Source organism: Procambarus clarkii, chromosome 89 (assembly GCF_040958095.1).
Source record: "Procambarus clarkii isolate CNS0578487 chromosome 89, FALCON_Pclarkii_2.0, whole genome shotgun sequence".
NCBI classification, from domain to species: Eukaryota; Metazoa; Arthropoda; class Malacostraca; order Decapoda; family Cambaridae; genus Procambarus; species Procambarus clarkii.
In genome coordinates, this window is record NC_091238.1 from 7,169,857 (window position 1) to 7,189,834 (window position 19,978).

Genomic DNA, 19,978 nt, shown 5'->3' on the forward strand with positions numbered 1-19,978 from the left:
TGCTTGGTGCCCTCTTTTAATGATTTTTTTCTTTTATACCTCGTGACTGTAGCTCATTGTGAACCTTCAATTATGTGGCTGAAGTTCTCTTTCTCCATCTGCATTTAGAGTTGCCGTTTTGTGGAAGCCTGCTTGTCTCGAGTCAGAAGCCGGGAAGGTGGCCACTGCTGTGCAGGAGTAAGCTGCACATTTGGCATTCTTGTACATGCCTGCTGTCCGTGTCTGGGACCTGGGGTTTATGGAGCTCCATGTGGGTGTTATTAGCACAATGTTTCTCCCTGTTGTGACTATGGCCTGCACCTCTGCTCCATCTGAGTTCTGAGCCTAGGATTCCATCTGCCATAGTAAAACCCATCCTTATTTTTTCAGCATTTCTGTTATATATCATAAATTTCTTGTGTGTAATCAGATTTTCTGTGAGGGAGCCCCTACGGCTCCCTGGAGTTTATCAGGCTAATGTATGTTATATTAGACAGGGACATTAGCTAAGGAGTTCAGGCATACCAGGGACCAGCGCCAGAACCTGGCCCCTTCAGAGAGGTTTTAGGGAGCAATGGCCCTGGAAAATCCCCTTGTGGTTGGGGTTTTCCTTATCTACCATCAACCGGGGTTAGGCACCCAGAAAGGTAGGCATAACAAAACAAAAACCCCACATGGCAAGAAACTAAAACAAAAACCAAACAGAGATAGAAACTCCCTTCAATCCCAATGAAACAAGCAAACTAACAAACATCACACTTTACTGCCGCGCCGCTCGTCCATGTAGCCCACCCCTCCCCGAGAGGGGGAGGGGAGGGCCCCGGACCTCACCACACTGGCTGCCTAGCACCAGTTCATAAGCTAATGTCAACCGGGATAGATGCTTCTCTGTGAGTTTTAACATCTGATACAAGCCACTGAACATGGGGTGGCTGATGCTCATATCAGCTATAGCCTACAGTTAATCATGGGCTGTGGCCAAGGGTCAGTGGTCAGCCAGGGCTGAGAACTGGCATTGACCACCCTCATGATCAGGCCATGAGTAGACATGCCAAGTCATTTTCGTTAAGTTGATTACTATTTAAAAAATTATGGGCATCTTACTAAATGGGAGCATTACATATGTAAAATATGGAGATACATTCCTCCTCACTCCTTCATTTGTAAATAATTGCAAGTAGGGTTTCATGAATAAATGAAACTAACCAAAACGTTTGTACAACTAACAGAGAAAAAGGATCGCTGTCTTGAGAAAGAGGAAGTAGAACAGCTGCTGGACTCTGATTCAGAGGAGCTTTCTGAGATTAAAAATGAATTTGGCTGCAAAGGGAGTAAAGGAGCTTTCCACCCAAAGCTACTCCAACAGAAACAATGGCAGAGGTCTTCTAAGAATATTAATGAAGCCACAGCAATTTTGAGACAATAGACCCCAACTCCGGGAGAGATGAAAAACTTCTACATCATCCATAACTTACTTTTTCTAAAGTCTTGACCCAAAATCAACAAATTCCTCAAATCACAACTTCTATTTAGGTTCTACTTCAGCATCACCTGCCTGCTCTTCCAGCAGTAATTAATCTCAAGTCATCAATAAACCTCTGTTACAGTATGATACAACTTCAGTATTCAAGGTAAATGAAACGAGTGTTCATTTATTTTCTTAAAAATTTATTAAATGTTGAGAATTTTTGGTGGCCAGGAACCTAATTCCCATTCATTTCATAGCCCCTGTGGGAAAGTTCCAAAGAACCAAACATCTTATAAATGGTTGTCAGGAATGAATTGTGTCTTAAGTTGAGGACTCCAAGTACAGTATGAGGGAGAGTTATACGGATCAACAAAGAAGAGACCTATGGAATAGATGTAACATCAGCATGATCTGCAAAACTGGCAAACATAAAGATAACATTCAATAATTTAAACAAGGAAATTTTCAAAATACTATACATTAGACCATACATTAAACCAGTCCTACAACAATAACAAAGCATGAAACTCAAATTTAATAATTCACAAGAAGAAAATTGAGTCAAAATATGCTAAGAAACTGGTACAAGAGATAAGAGGTACGAGCTAGAAGAACTGAATCTCTCGGCACCAAAAGACAGGACAAGAAGCGATATAATGATAACATACATGACACCGGGGAATTAAGACTATAGACAGCAGATAAACAATGCCTTTTCCAGCTGAAATAACAGAACAAGGGCACACGGGTAGAAATTTTTTAACACACAACCAGCTTTTTGAAAGATTAAAGACAATACTTGTATGTATTGAGTAGTAGAACAAATTACAGCAGAAATGCCTCAAAACAACCTACATTCACTGCTTCAAGAGAAAGTCGACAAAGAATTGGAATGTTGGGAGGTATAAATGCACCAGGTGCAAAAGCTATGTTAAACTTTAAAGCCAGATATTGCTTACTTAAGATGCTGATGACATTACTCAAAAGAACAGGAAAGAGAACATGTCAGTTTCACTCTAAAAGATGAATAAATCTGCCAGATTTGTATAAATTTTAATACACAAAATATATGACTGGTTTAATTACTGTGTATTATTTCTTTTCATTATGTTTGTTTTTCCAAAGCATATTTCATGCTTTCTCTCTCAAAAATCCCTGACACTTTTAAAATTATTACTGCATCTTTTTATCATCGTATATTATGATCAAAATACACATGACTTGACTGAATTTTCTTAATAAAATGGAAACATTATTTAACCTTTCTGATTTTTATATAAAATACTTAATTGCACCTGTTTAGACTCCTTATACAGGGTTTACTGTTTTCATTCCAAGTAGAGCAGGACAAACAATTTTCTCTAAAAAAATTCTATTTAGTGAGCATACAAGCCCTCCCAAGTAAAAATTCAATAGCAATATGCACAACATTTACAGAAGTATATTAAATATTAATCTGTTTATTATACAAGTGAAGTCACCAATAGGTTTCACAATGCAGATATTTAATCGTTACACACTAGCTACAGTTGACCCTCCAAAATCTGGATTATTATATATAGTGCTGAACTATTCAGTGCAAATAGTACAATTGCAAATAATCTTAATTTTCTAATAATTACCATTCATACCCTAAGTTTCCCCATTGGTCTATGAGCAACTTTATCCCAGCAAAATTTTATTTTCAATCTGTCATACATTTGCTATCCACCAAGAGAACCTAACTGAAGAAACTTCTGTCATCTGAATTATTTCCCACACCCTAAGACTTGCTTGTTCAAAAGTATGGTCTTGATCCCTAAACAGCGTAAATGAATCATGCCCAGAACTCTTTTGTTCAAAATTTTCAATAAAATATCATGGGGCTCCTTTTTAATTAATACTTATGGCGATACTGTACAATGAACAATTTTCAGAATGAGGTTTCTGGCACCTCCACTCCGACCTTTACTGTATGACAAGAATAACAAATTTTAAAAACAAAATACCACCTGATGGAAATTACTTAATCCTGATTTTATGATGTATTAGAATCCTGTCTAGAATCAGATTTTTTTTGACACAGAATATCAGAGTGGAGATCTGATGGTCAGATTTGGTCAAATGTTTAATGCAAACGTTATATGGAGATCTGGATTTTGAAGGGTCCACTGTACATACATGTGACAATTTAAAATAGAAAGAAAACTAATCTTTCTTAACATTAAATGTTTGTGTGCTTGTGTTAACTAAATACAATATAGTACAGAACTTCAAGACTAACAAAAATTGTACTTGATGTAGCTATCTATCCTCTGATGTCATTTTTCTTTGGCCCCAAGTACATAGCACATCCACCTAGTGCCTCGTTTCAATGTCTCATACTCCACATAATCTACAGTAATGCTGGAAAAAACTAATATTTTCCTTCCATTTCTTATTGAGAAAGAAACAGACAAGTATTGTACTTCACTTGCAACACATCCAGTCTAACAAAGTATCTCATCAGAGTCCACATGCATGCCAGCTTACACATGCAGGAAAAGATACTGAAAATTTAAAGCTAAAGCTCTTCTCCCTTTGTTTGAAAGTATATTTCATATGCAATGCCAACAAAAAAATGGTGAAATTTGTATTCATGACCTACGTGTCCTAAGTCACAGAACTTCCTTTTAAGATCGGTTAAAATTGATTTGAAGGTACTTTTTGTGCTAGTCTACAGTGTTCAGTGAGGTACTTGTACAGTCTACAGTGTTCAGTGAGGTACTTGTACTTCAGTCAATTATTCCAATAGAGCTGCTAGATCATAACAATATTTTCCTGCTCACAAATATACATATATAGTATTAACTGTAGAAAATTTTACTTTATGTATCCACAAATTTGTATTTTTGTAGGGTTAAAGCAATTGTAAGTTCAAATATCAAAAAGGTATAATAATTAAATAGATCCCACATTGGTTTCAATATAATGTTTAATATGCATTGTGTCCAAAAGTCAGTGTTCACACCAAAGCCTCTAATTACAGAGGAAGTTCGTTCTTATTTACTGATAAGCTTTTCAAATTCAGATGACAGCCAAGTTTGTCTTGATATCAATAAAAAGCATAATTGTCAGAAAAATGCAGATTCTCAAGACATTCACAACAGTATATACTTAGATACTTAGGATCACCCACAAAATAAATAAAATCTCTAATTCGTAAATTATAAACTACCTTGATTACAAGGCTGAGTGTGCAGTCAAATAAGGTTTGTTGGAAATAAACATTACAATGCGAGCCCAGAAAAATGTAAAGTTGCTCACTTAAAAAATATTATTCATCTACTGTACTGTATATTTGATCACACTGAAGTATTCCTTTGGTGTTTTTACCTATGGATCCAAGGGGTCGAGCATGTAGCCATAAAGATTTTTACATCGTTACATTGTTTGCTCAAGATTGTAGTAAAAGCTAACTTAATGTAGGACTAGTTTTATGACTTCTCTATTTATAATTACTTATACAGCATACCAGTAAAATATACCAGTATTGGAACACACATCATTTCTGAGAAAAATATTGAATGCTGAGCATCTGTCACTTTGTGAATTTTAAAACTAGTGGAAATTTATAAACATCAAAATATAGATTACAATGATATATCCACATTTATGTTAAAACTATACAATACTTTTAGCAAATATCTCATGTTGAATATTTTTGTATAGCTTCTGGATTATGTCAACAATATTGTCATACATACTTTATGAAGCTAACATTAATGACATTGTTGTAGCCATTAAGTCAGCACTCCATTCCTGGCCTTGATATAATGGAACATTTACTAGTTATCATTTCAAAAAAGACCTTATCAACTAATAACTAGATACTCAGACACCCAATATCTTTAACAATGATTACCTCAGACTCATCATTAGAGTTGGAGGTTACCTCATCAGTATCAAGACCAGCTTGGTGTTGTCGTTTACGATCGTGTGCTTGTTGTTTCCTTAACTGCTTCTTTAATTCTTTGCGCTTGGCATTGGAGATATGCTGTAAGAAAACAATGTTAGTGTCATTATATTTTTACACAAATTGGTAAAAAAAAAAAAAAAAGATGCCATACTGCGTCGTTAACGAGCATTCGTCTACTAAATTTTTTACGCAATACTGCGTCGTTAACGAGCATTCGTCTGCTAAATTTTTTACGCCATACTGCGTCGTTAACGAGCAAGTGTTAAGAGAGAAATACAAGCAATGAGCCACAACCAGATCCTAGTGGTATGCAGGCAAAATGTAGGAGAGAAAGTACCGCAGAGAAGTCATCACTGCTTGATGTTATAATGGAAGGGGACGTCCCTTTCAAACACTAACACCTCCCCTCCCTCCCCCTCCTCACTGTCTTCCATACACCAACAAGAATCATCAATAAAGGTAAGCTATAACTTGTACATACTATAGTACAAAATATTTGTGTTTATTATGTATGAAAGGTATTTTGAAGTTAATATTTTTGGGAATGTGGAACAGATTAATTCAATTTACCTTATTTCTTATGGGAAAATTCGTTTCGTGGTTATGAATTTTTGAGTTACGAGCCATCTCTGGGACTGGATTAAATTTATAAATGAAGGCACCACTGTATTAACTTTTTTATATAAAATGTACCTGTATATATACAGTACAATACAGTATATACGACTGTAGATCATAGATTATACTTCATTTGACATCCTCAAAATACAACCAGCACAAGCACAAATGTGTACAATTACTGTTCTGTATTTATTTTACAATTTTACAATAATGTTAATACTTCCTACTTTCACTTAAGGTAAAGTGATTCCTATCATCTTCTAACTACTGCACTCTTAGTCTATAAACAAAAAAAATCATCGAGTAATTTTTGGCGAGGGTGAAGGTATCTCCATTATTATACCATTTCTAAGAAGTTGGTGCATTCTTCCCATATAATTATAAATACAACTTTAAAAATAATGAAATGCTTCTTTGTGGGTGCCCCTCAATGGCTCCCAAAACCTTATGTGCTGATACCCCATCTTATGACCTATCAGCATCTGGTACCACAGTAATGGCCCCTCAAAACAAGGAGAAGCTGAACAAGTCATTATACCCGACACAAAGAAAATCCTGCCAATATGGCTAAAGAGAAGTGACAAAAACTAAAAAAAATGAACAGATAAATATTTTATTAGAACGAATAGCAAACAAAATCACAACTACAGTACTTCAAATACACCAAAATAGCACCTCGTCGCTATCCCCTCCTGCCACAAGATGGTGACGCTAGTCAACCAGAAGCAAGGTGAGGCCATCAGTGACAATCTATACTGAACTAACATGCCTAGAACCATCAGGTACATAGGGTAAACAGGGCAGTGGCTCCCTAGGGCTTACTTCCTGCAGTGTCTCACATAAGAAACCCATAGCACATCACCACAAGACGTGAGAACCTGAAATGAGAAATTTATATAAAGGAACAAAAAGAAGCTTACCCGAGAATGTCAGTGCCCTGGGACATCAGGCCCAGCATACATATACAGCACGAGACAATTGGTAGAGGAGTAAATGCTGATCTCATGGAGAGGTGAATCCAAAGAAAAAGAAAGAAAACACTATCAGTAAGTCTCCAACATGAAAGGCCCAAGAAGAACCTGAAACAGGACATGGAATAGAAATTCTATTGGGACCATCTCAGGTGAAGGGTATCTACAGAAACCCTTTCAGTCCAAAATTAAACTGCCCATACCACTGTTGGCATCTTCACTGAGGGCAAACTTTTCACAAAACCACAAGAAAGAATTCCTGTTTACCACCATCTACACTGAACAGACTGAAGCAGGAAAAGGTGATCCAGGAGAACAGTCGCTACCCAGCAGATCTAGGCTGCCATGAAGACAAAGTTCTGACAAACAAAGAGTGCCCCTGTCCACAAGAACCATCACCAATGGGAAAGAGAATGAGCAGATTCCTCCATGTGCAATTAAATTCACAAGAAGACATGTCAAACAAGACAGCAAACAAAATCCCATCAGAGATTTTGGAATTTCATTCTTACAAAGAAGAGTGAACCAGCCAGCCACACTGCTCAATGAAAGTAAAGTTTTTAAGGATAAAAAATAAGTAGTTTAAATGAATCCAGTCTTGAGCCTTCCAAATCACTATAGAGAACAATCAAGAAGAAAGTGATTGGCTCAAGGTAGGGGATCAGGTGTTGGCATGGGTGCTGCCATCTGGTAAATTATTAGAGGGGCAACAGCTATTGTGGGCTATTTGGCAGTCTCTGATGCAAAGTAGGTCTTGAAAAGGTTTTTAGTATTTATGAGTGAGCGTTCCGTGATCAACCAACAGCGACTAACTGAAAAGATCTCTGCTGCTTTGCTGCACATTTTTGGGACCAGGATAGATCTTTTCTTAGGAAGCACCCAAGTGAAACATCTTAGAATAATTACAAATTAATAAATGTATCTCTTCACATAATATACCTGTTGTGCACGTAGGCGTTGCTGAATCTTCTCTTGCGGAGTCTTCTTCTGATAGCTTGGATGAATAGAAGGTGGAGGAGGTGCAGCAGCATTTTCTCCGAATATACGAGATCCTGTACCATTTGGAGCCCAGAGACCACTACTACTGTTAGAGGTAGTTTGTGGGTATTCTCCTAAACAAGAGATGAATTTATACTTAAAAAATTAATGTTACTATTCTTTTATATAAAAAATAAAACAAGTCTTTATTATAAAAAATCCTATTCTAAAGACAAAATTTTATTGGAGATTAATGGTTATTTGATTAAATAATTACCCAATTTGGATTCTGTGGAAATGTGGAAATGCACTCCACAATTATTTTTTGGGTTCTGATTTAGTCCATTTACCTGAAGCACACAGCTTAGTCATACTATACTTTAATTAAACAGACTAATTCCATGCAGAGTGTCAAGGTTGAGATAAAGGTGTAGATATAATAACATGTACATATAGTATCCCTAGACCTCACAATAATGTGAACAGGTTTTTTCCAAATATGCTCACTTCATAGAAAGAAATGGAGACTGTGTTAGCTTGCATGATTACAGCCAAGTAATCATGCAAGGTATTAATCCAGATCAGCCATCTTTGATATCTGATTAAAGCCTCCTTTGCCAACAAGTCACCCTAATTACAAATACAAATTAATAGAAAAATAACTAAAAGACAATCTGCAGTTGGTTGAGATAGGGAAAACTTGAAAGAAATTTTGGCCTATGGTGATATCACTGTAATCCTCTGCCCCAGACGGTGTTATTAGGCCTGAAAGTGCCACTGTAGTTGCCACCTCTAGACAGCCAGAAAGAGGCCAATAGTGAATCTCAAGAATCTCATCTCAAGCTGCCCACATGACACCAAACACCATCATTTCACTGCCTTCACCACTACAGCATGCACCACCAAGGATGTGTGGAAGCTGCTTTGATGTATGTTGCAAGTGTGACTATTGAAGCAGCAAGTATTTTAATGATTTTGAGCTTAGTCCTTCGGTGTTGATTGATCTCATGTATGGTGGCCATGTGGTGTTCAAGAAGTCTAACTGGCTACATATCACTGCTACAGTGACTAGATTACTTCTGGGATGGGATCGTGGACAAAGTATCACGTGAGCAAGCGACTGCGGTAAACATCCACAGGATTTATCTTCAGGAAGTAACAATACTTGATATTAATTTACTGCTTCCATGAGCACCTGCAGGAGCAAACCCACATTTACAGGTATTTAACTGCCCCACACACACCACCACTTTTTTTTTTTTTAATCATGCAAGATACAAATGATAAATGTCATTACATCCATACAGTGTAAAGTTTGTTACCTTCTCCTTCCACATCATATGCTCACCTTTATGCTGCAGAACAATATAATTAAGTATAGATTCAATAGCTTCATGGACATCGTATTCGTGAGCCTGAAGTTGATGACGGATCAACTGCAAATCGTCACATTCTGTCTGATCCATGACCATCTGTTCAGCTTTGGACAAGCCTTCATACACTGGTTCAGAATAATCCAAACCATCCGCTGACCAATTGTATTCTTCACTTGTATAGTCTTGACAGTAATCTTCAGGATAATCACTTGCATACTCCTTATCTGAGGTTTTGGTTCCATTTTTCTTTTTATCTTTACACTCTTCTGATTCTTGAACCTATGGTTGATAAATAAAAATTTAAGATTATGAAAAGACTGATTATACATCATAATAAGTACAGTTACATAGATCACCGACGGTTTGTTTCCGAGTTGAAAGGTAAAGTTATACACTGATTTTCTCAGTGAATTATAAAAATTATGTTGAATATAATAAAACAATTTTCTGGGCAGCACTCTTCCTGATGCATTGGCTCTGATAGAATATACAGACCCACATAACTACCAGGTACCTGGACTTTCATAAACCTAACAAAGAGCAGACCAGAACCTGGTGTGTTTGAAAGAGACAAAGGAAGCAAGGAAATCTAAGAATCTCAAAACTGGGTAAAACTTCCAATAAAGCACAGTAAAACTTTGTACAGGCATACCTCAGTTTAAGAGTTTAATTGGTTCCTGGAGACACCTCGTATTCCGAAAACTCGTATTCCGAAGCTAATTTCCTCATAAGAAATAAAGGGAAATGAATTAATCCGTTCCTGACTACCCCAAAAACCCCACATCAAACTAAATTTTTATACCTAATTCATCTAAATAAACCTACAAAACTATGTTCAAGTTATTACTTACCTTGCTGTTGAATGCTGTAGGCGTATGGAAGATGGTGAGGAGGGGGAGGAGGAGAGGAGTTACTGATTGGAAGGGGAGTCCCCTTCCATTATCACATCAGGCAGTGAGGACCTTTCTGGTGTGCTCTCCCTGGGACGTTTTATCTGAGTGCCACTAGGTCCTGGTTGAGGCTCACTGCTCGATTTCCTCACCACAAATCTGTCCAAACCCTGGTTTTCTAACAAATAATGGCCTCCGAAACACTATCACCCTTAACTCCTTGTCGTGTATCCAAATTAATAACTTTTCCACTTCTCCAAGTATTTGTGGTCTTTGTTTCGTTATTGTTCTGACTCCTTTTGCCACTTTAGCACTCAATCTCATTTTTCTTCTTAAGTATAGTGCATATTGTTGATGTGGCTTTGTTGTACTGCCTACAAAGTTCAACAACACGTGTACCGTTCTCATGCTTCCGAATGATCTCTTGTTTCTCCTCTATTGTCATCCTCACATGGGCTTTCTGGCATTTATCCTTACCACTGGATTTCTTGGGACCCATGGTGCGATATATGATAACAAATTGTATAGTCAAATCACCAAAAATCCAACAAAACACTGAAAATCCATGAGAAGAATTGATGTGGGGTAGTCACTGGGCGCGAGACAATGGTAAACTGAGGGGCGGAGGGGCGACGATCGCCGAACCACCACGCGCTGGGTCGGCCTGTACGCATATCAACAAACTCGCGTCCCGAGGTAACCCTCGCGTTCCGAGACATATTTTCCGAGGAAATCCTGCTCGTATTCCGAAAAACTCGCATACAGGGACACTCGCATTCCGAGGTACCACTGTATCACGATTAAAGAGAAAAAAGATGGTATTGAGGGAAGTGGTAATTTGCCAAATGTCAACAAACCATGCACTACTATCCAAGTACACCACCAGGTGACAGCAAAGGTCACTCAAGAGTTCAACCCGCCTGTTTGCCTTACTCGCATGCCTTCCCCAAAATGTCCCGAGCTCTACAAGAAAGAAGGGTAAAGGACAGGTACTGTATTGGGAATTATGTACATCTTCCAGGAAAGGACTTCATTACATTCAAAGATTAATTTCTGGGCTGGCTTTAGTTAGCTCCCCAGTGTAAAACTTTTGCCAATTGATTGGAACCCAAATTGTGCTGCCTGGATGGGGTCACAAGTGCTGAAAACTAAACACTCATAAAACTCCTTGGAAAAAACAGCAATGTATCCAACTGTTGAGCTAGCCTTAAGAGTGAGATATCCTCCAATCTTATATACTTGTCAGTATCTGGAGGCAGCCAAGGTTTGTTTGTTTACCCTGTTACATTATTCCCCTGCATAGCAATGGATATGCATCTTCCTACCGCTTTCAACATCAGACGGGTGCAACACTCCACCACGGTCTTCCCCCTGCCCTGCCCGAGAGCCCGACAAGTCAGGTGCTCGCCAGTTACTTGTTCAGCCTGGCTAACTACCCTTATTCTGCCGGCTGACTATTTCAACCCTGCTACCCACCAGCATGACGTCACCCGCTGGTGTATATAAACAGTGGCTGGCGACCCAGCACTCAGATTACTCCTGATGCTCTCTCTTGGTGCATATGTCTTCCCTCACTCAATGTGGTCTCGTCTATGACGTGTGACGGAGGAAGTACAGCACAGTGTATATAATTCTATAGTAACTATTTTTGAGTAAAGTAAAATAAAGTGTTTTTGTTCAGACATCTTCAAGAGAAAACTAGATCATTTTCTCCAAGTAGTGCCGGATCAACTGGGCTGCGGTGGATATGTGGGCCTGCGGGCTACTCTAAGCAACAGACTAGTGGACCAAACTCTCACAAGTCAAGCCTGGCCTCGGACTGGGCTTGGGGAGTAGAACAACTCCCAGAACCCCATCAAGCAGGTATCACCGCAAGGGACATAAAACAAATTGAAAAAACTGCTTATCTTTTTTTCTTTAATGTGCGTTAGGCACACAACACCTGCCAGGGAAGTAGCTGCGCTATCTCCAACACGTCACAACCCCACAAAAATTTAAGGGGAGTTTGTGTACTGTGATGCATTTGTGCCTAGGCAGGTAGTTTCTATCAGTAGTGAATTCAATCATGTTCACTATGCAGCCCCATCTATTGTCAAAGAGAAATCAATTTGCAAGGATACTTGTCCCTGTAGCCATAAAAGACATCCAAACCTGACATATTCAATATCCTGATGGTATCAATGTAAAGGCAGAGGGGAGTTACTGGGGAAACATTGCTCAGAGCCAGTATAACACAAACATATACCAAATGTATTAGATAAAACTATCAGTAGGCATGTAGAAGTTACTTACAGATAATTTGATGCAAGCAGGACTAGATGAACAGTCACCAATTCTCCGCACACTGTTATAATGGTCTCCATTATGGTATGATATGTGAAGTTCTGCCATATTCTTTTTGCCGTCTCTTCCACAAATCTTCAGGATTAAAATAATGACATAATTAATAATTCAGTTTTTTAAATTTCAGAATTGTTCTTAGAGCTTAGCTAATACAATTTTCTACAGCTAAAATAATTAAAATCTTACCATCAACCCATTAAAAAGTTAAATACAGTATATTAATGTGTGTGTGTGTGTGTGTGTGTCCCTAATGCTGCCAAAAAACTGTCTTAGTGAGATATTAAAGCAAATGCAGTAAGGTGACAGGAAACAATTGCAACTTACTGAGAGGGTTCTTCTTTAGATGTAATCACTTAGCCCCCCCCCATTGCAATACACAGGAATTTTTCCATCAAAGTTGTTTGACACTATTGTACACTTCTCAAGGAGGGAAGGAGATTAATTATGGAAGGGTGAGGGAGGAAAGGAATGTTTCCATCAAGATATTTGCACAACCAAAACAACTCAACTCTGGAGGTGGCTGACCAGGCAGAAGGGTAAGTCTCTGGGTGTTACACAGTGGTGGTCCAACACTAAAGTAATCTCAGACAAATAGATATATCCAGATGGTGATACCCACTGTTGGACAGCACGGCTTGACCAAATACACAAAAGATAACTGAATGCCTACCACAGAAAACTCTAGTTACTGGATGATGATAACACACATACACATCCCTCACACCCATGCACACATGTGCTGAAGCATTTACAGATGTAGCAAAAGCCTACTGCACACATGGTGAGAAGACCCTAAGGATAACAAATGACTTTGTGAAAGAATCAATGTCCATTTGGCAAGACTTGTCACTTATGCAAGTCAGAATGAAAGATGGAAGCATTATTGTGGTGAGGTGGAAATCAGTGGTTGTACCCTAAATATAGTTTGCCAGGACACAGTTTGATGATCTGTGTTGCCAAGCTGCACCTAGAAGGTAAGCACTTCCTGTTTACAACCTGGACGGGTTTGAGTGTTCTTCTGTGTTTACCTAGGCAGTATGATCTAGAGGGAACAATTTGGGAGGCTCTCCAGTAGGCCACTGTGGAAGTTTTGAACTGCCAGATTGTTGCCAATCCTGTCCAGAGGCAAGTAAGATCTTGGCTGCTTTAGGGATCAAGTGGGATAGCTCAGAAACCAATATCTTCTAAGAAACCCATATTTTGTGAAAGAATCAAATTTTTACATTAGCCCACCCCCAAAAAAAATTAGAGCATAATTATATATGTTAAATGTGCAGCCCTACTGTAAAGCTGTAGTTAATTAATACACAGTATAACAAAATATTTATGATGGGTTGGTATTAAATGCAACTTTCTCAAAACATCTTAATAATGTTCAATATACAGTACATGTCTTTTTTTATTATAGCATTCTGAAAATTTAAAAAATCCTACACCTTGTGACTCAGTTGCACAAGCTGAAAATATTCTGCTTTTGTCTCTAACTAAAGTCTTAGTCCTTCTTTTCCATAATCACCACTACCTAAAACCTCATTCCCATAATGAATCTGAAAACAATGCAATAATTAGCCTCTTCATCTTCTACAGCCTCACAGAATTTTCCAATGAACCTACCTTTATCTACGATCATCTAAAAGATATAGAAGCACTTCTAATTGCGTCCTGAAAAACCATACAATTATTTGGTCCATCCAATTGGACTGGTCGGTACATTGATGCACTCGTTTCGTGCAGGTCAGCATTCGGTCCCCAATGGTCCAAGTGGTTGGGTACAGTTTCTTCACCCCGGCCTCGTATCCTAGTTCCTATCCCTTTCATGTGCCTTATTGTCAAACAGGCTTAGTGGTTTCTCTTCATAATTACTTAACCTTACCTTGATCACTACTCTGTTCCAGCATTGTCCCCACAACACTCTTGCATCATTACCACTACACCAAGGCTCTACTAACCTACAGAAAATTTCACCAATGAAGCTTCACTTATGCAACAAATATATTTGTTAATATTCTTAAAATAGAAAGTATTTGCTGCCTAGTAACCCTTGCAAAAACATGTCTACCTTCCACCATTTAATATATAATTAGACCTTACCTCATAATTATTTTGAAGCTGTGGAAAGTATCACACATAGCTCTTCCATCATCTAGAGAAATGCAAGTTAGTCTTTGATAGTGTAAACAGGCTAAAAGAAACATAAACAAAGAACATAATCCCAAACGAGCTACTAAAGGGATTTTGTCACATCATGACCCCTTTAAAAAAGAAAAAAAGCCGTTTCTATGCTCTACAACCAATCCTGCAATAACAAATTATGCTGGTCCTATCATGATTCTGTTCAGTGTTATAATTTCATCTCTTATTTGCCCTAATGATAGCATTTTAACTAAAATTCCCAGAACATGCAAAATTTGTATACTCCATACTGATACATATTAACCCTTAATCAAGTCCATCATCTTGCTTTACATCTTCCAACCAATCCCATGCATGTGTTCAACAAATATTTAATTGCCATGGCAATGAAAGTCCTACACATTTTCTTTAGCACAAAACCCTCAAGTTAGGCAATGCCTTTTGCAAATATTTATTACCCAGTTTACTCCACTACACTTCCCTAACATACTCAATTAATTCTTGAGTATGTTATTCTGCTATTTTGTATGCAGTAATAGGGATATGTTACATAACTAATTTTTAGATCAATAGGGCCAGGTTCTGGCTCATGGTCCCTGGTAGGCTGAACTCCATAGACTAATGCCCCAGTCTAATATATCACACATTACCCTGATAGCTCCAGGAAGCAGAAGAGTTATCCCCACAGAAAAATAGGTTTTGCATGAACTTTTTCACACTAGATTTCATCTCTCTTAAACATTAAACTGCTCCCATCTCCCTCAACTGATAGGGGTCTGGTGCCCTGTATTGCCCTGTATTATTCAAAAGTCCTAAAGATTCTATTTGAACATCATTTGACACTAGAGCCCTCTGGCAATCATTTGCCTTAATGGAAAATAATCAAGAAAGTCTGAGATTCCTTCCTCGGCTTTATTAAAAATCCACACACCATGTCAGGTGAGTCACCATCCATTGACTGACACCCATAGTAGGAATCCTTGATGATATGTAAAATTTCAAGGACTTTTATGGACCATGAAGATATTTGTGATGAGAAATTTATTACAAATATTTAACTTTAAAAATTATTTCTCAGAATATGATTGTCAACATTATCCTAAATTCAACCAATATCCTAAACTTAATGCCAGAAAACTTTGAGAGGAACTTTCCTTGTGTTCTAGACACTCAAAACCTCAGAATATAACATACACTTCTTGCCAAACTTGCTGAGGAAGCCATCATTACCACTCTACTCTCCTGACTTTATTATTGTAACATTTTTCTGTTACAGTAAATGGCCAGCTGCTATTAATGAATAACTGTACAAACTCAAGTGAATATACAATTTTACAGCACTCTTATCAAGTATCTTGCTCATGTTGCTGAAATTGATAATATTGTTATGTATTGTATTATTAATTATGACTTTACTGTCAATATTTCCAGAGCTCAATCATTAACCATCAGTTTCAAAACTAAACAATTATCAACAACCTTAATCTTCATTTTTTTCAACATCAAGATTTTTTTACCGATTCCTGGAATCAACAAATCTTCATGTGTGTCCAAGTGTTTCCCAAAAATATGTTGTTTTTAGTTTCAATATTACTTCTACCTTTAGTCTTCTCATCTTTAATTAAAGGCATGTGTATTCATATATAATATCCCTTTCACCTAGGGGTCTGGCCATTTCCATGATCCAGTTCTATATTGGATAAACAATGGTCTAAAGTCATACGCCTTCCACATACAGTCTCCTTTCCTTTTTATCTCCATGTCCAGAAGCGAAAAAATTTCTTAACACTTTCGCGCTCTCCGCAAAGGTCACTCAGCCAACCGAATGTGCGCGCTGCGTTTTTATCGCTTAAGCGTAAAACCAAAAATGTGTATACAGTACTCTTTTTACTCTTCTGACCTTAGTTCTCATGCTACGTATTTCATTTTGGTACCAACGTGTTCGCAATAAAATTCTCTAGAAGAACATTAGTAAAATAAGTCATGAAACATATAGGGATACCAGCACCAAATAAATAACTACGTAGATGACTCGCCGTGAGCGCCCATCAGCAACAAAATGTTTTTACTCTTGGGATTGTAATCACCTCCACACTTGTTCTACAGCGGTAATTTTGGTATCAATGGACTCGCAATGAAATTCCCAACACGGTGATATGGATATAAGCGTAGAATAATGATGCAGCCCGCCCGCAAGAGTGTGGGAAGTGGTGAAATTGTTACCCGATATCGGTGACGGGACGACGCACGGCGCTTTGAAAGTTTATACTTATTTCACTCTCATGACATTAATTTTCTATGTACGTCATTCATTTTTATGTCAATGTGTTCGCAATAGAATGTTCTATGTGCCCATAGGTAAAAAATATCAACAAAGCGTAAGTTAGAATAGCGACAAATATAAAACAACGCTGGAACATATCAGTGAGCGTCAAACACACACGAAATATTTTTACTTTTGTTATGTTTGTCAAGATTATACTTGTTGCACACAGTTATTTTTGGTTGTATATTGATCGGAATAAAATTCCCTAAACAGACATATGCATATAATACATGATATGGGGGAAGAATTACCAGTATAAACGGCTAAAGTCACCCACCTGCAACCCGTTTGGGACAAAATACCATTTGATCGAAGTTATCCACACCTTTCATGAACTTATTGTACCATGCAGCCTAGTGGTGAGAAAGAGAGCCTCATAGCGCGCAGTTTGAAACAAACCCAAAGTAAATCGGATAAAAATTTAATTTTATACAAATATTTTAAAAGTAGACATAACTTTATGTCCACTATGCGTTTGTGTTAGACGAAACCGAACGCGCCAGCGCGTCCAGATAGCGCGAAAGTGTTAATTAATACTGTACTCAAATGAAATCCAGACCATCATAAAATATATTTTGACTCTAGGGCCCTGTACATGGTATTGTGGCAATTATCAACACATTTTTCAAATACTGCATATACAGATATTAACTATTTTCTCCCACGTATTGCAACAAATTTACTCTTCAGATATAAAAAATGACATCAAAATTCTTAATCCATGCTCATTTGCCATATGTCTATTACATCCACTTGGCAGTTCAGTATTCATTCCCAAGTCTTGCATAATTCCTCAAAGATTATTTGTCACTTCCTTAATTCCAAGACCTAACTCTTATCTACACTTCCATTCTTCCTATATCTCTATCAGCTTCACCCTTGTGCACTATTTTGTGTACTACTATATCTTAATGCAAATAAAAATGTTAACACTCTGCCTATTTTATAGCCAAACAGTTTTAATTTGATTACTAGATTTACTTCATTACAAAACATATGCATGTAGAACAGTGGCTCTTAACCCAAGGGAACATTTCAATTTTCCAGAGGGGGCTCAAAAATTCAAAGACTGTGTTAACACATCTGACTCTGAATATATACTGTAATTGCTGTGGAACACAATTATAATCTTAAGAATTTAGGGAGACACACCTGACGAGGGAAAACTGGATGTAGAAAGTTCTCTGGACTCGTGAATTAAAAGAAATCGGTGCACCAGTAGGCCAGATTCAGGGGAAGAAATTATTTCAAGAGCATGATTATCATACTTGTTTGTAATGGTAAATAATGGAGGTCTCATGATGAAGCGAGGCTGTGAATTCACAGAACTGAAATTTGGTGACAAAAAGTAAGAAAATCAACAAACTATTCACACACGTTTCAATTGATTTTTATATTAAAATGCACGCAAAAGCATGTTCAATTATTGATGCTAATATTAACAATGTTTGATATAAAATAGCAAAGAATAATGAACTTCAGATTCAACAAAGTCCAGGAGGGAGCAGAAGGATCGTACTAATCTGGCCATTCAAGCAGGAGTTAGGTTTACTGCCAGAGTAATGTTCATGTATCATCAATGCTTATGAGGAAGAATCAACTCCAATATTTCTATGGATTATGAATGAGCTTGTGAAAATGCATCTAGAAACAGATGGGGGGTGCCACTAGTTGAACTTTGTGAGGGAACACCAAGAGTTGAAGCTTGATCAACAGGGGACGTTAGGGGCCAGCTTCAAAAAGGTTAAGAACCTCTGGTTTGAAATGCACAAACTAAACCTCTGTAAGACTCACAAACTTTAAGGACACCACTTAACTGCCACCAGTACTTGCAAGTAGGGATATGTCTGAGTAAAAATTATTTATGCATCTTCTAACTTGTGCAAAGGGAAATATAAAATGGTAAAAACAACCAAAACAGAAAAAATATAAAAAAACAGTTAAATACAAACCTGCCACAATGGTGCATTCAATTGGTGGATCACAACCACAACTTCATGTAGACGGGCAAAGGCAACAATACAATCATTTCCTGCATACGTGCCAAGTTCAGCCAGGTTGCTCACTGTGGATACAAGACTGCATTAATTGAAACTGAAATAAAAGCATAAGCAGCAGACACTGAAAGAATACTTTGCATAAGTATTCTCACACTAGAAACAGACATGTTGATACCCACACAGACCTTTGAAACAGAAGAGAATGAATTAAGGGATATATACAAAACCCATGACATTTAAAATAATCAGGAAGAGCATAAACAAATTAAAGGAATCAAAAGTTCCAAGTGCAGATGGCATTCAATCCAAACTCATAAAGGAAATGGCCAGTGAACTGTGTCTATCATTCCAACTCTTATTCAGAAACTCCCTAGACGAAGGAAAAGTCTCCCTGGATTTGAAATATGCAAATATCATCCCTCTCTTTGGGAAAGGCAGATAAAGCTACGTGCAAATATTGCTTGTTTGTGAGTGTTTGAAACAAACACAATGCTAAGACCCCTAGAGGCAAGAATATTTAGCTATGCTACAGATCCCTATCCTTACATTAAATTACTGACCAGTACTTTTCCAAAAAAAAAAAATGACAATACATACCACTCCCCACACTTACAACAGCATATTTATTAACAACACTTCTTAAATTTCAATAAACAAGACTTTCAAAATATTTAGTGTGGCTATGAATAAATTAATTTTTTCATAACTACCTCTATACATTACATGACATGGCAATAAGCTTCACCACATCTTATACAAAATTAATGTCCTTGTAAATTCAGTCATCATATGAATAATAAATAATCAAAATTTAAATGATTATAGGAAATAGTAAAGAGTAACAAAATCTTCCATAAATCAAATGCAAAGATTTTAATTAACTAATTAATTAAAATACAAATGACTGGGTGTTTAGCAAAATATAATATACCTTTTTGAACCAGTCACTTGGTTTT

At 37.4% G+C, this 19,978-nt stretch overlaps 1 protein-coding gene across 8 annotated transcripts in view; it reads right to left on the reverse strand.

The window, feature by feature from the left end:
* Positions 1 to 1,630: 1,630 nt before the first annotated feature.
* LOC123773458 (OTU domain-containing protein 3) overlaps positions 1,631 to 19,978 on the reverse strand; it is a 43,209-nt gene continuing 24,861 nt past the window's right edge. For all 8 annotated transcript variants that reach the window (XM_069317882.1, XM_069317885.1, XM_069317881.1 and 5 more), the window contains 5 exons: positions 18,975 to 19,087; positions 12,513 to 12,638; positions 9,303 to 9,609; positions 7,916 to 8,088; positions 1,631 to 5,462 (listed from right to left, as the gene is read on the reverse strand). In XM_069317882.1, the coding sequence (XP_069173983.1) occupies positions 5,292 to 5,462; positions 7,916 to 8,088; positions 9,303 to 9,609; positions 12,513 to 12,638; positions 18,975 to 19,087 (890 nt within the window). In that variant the 3' untranslated portion in view covers positions 1,631 to 5,291. The remainder of the gene's footprint in view (positions 5,463 to 7,915; positions 8,089 to 9,302; positions 9,610 to 12,512; positions 12,639 to 18,974; positions 19,088 to 19,978) is intronic.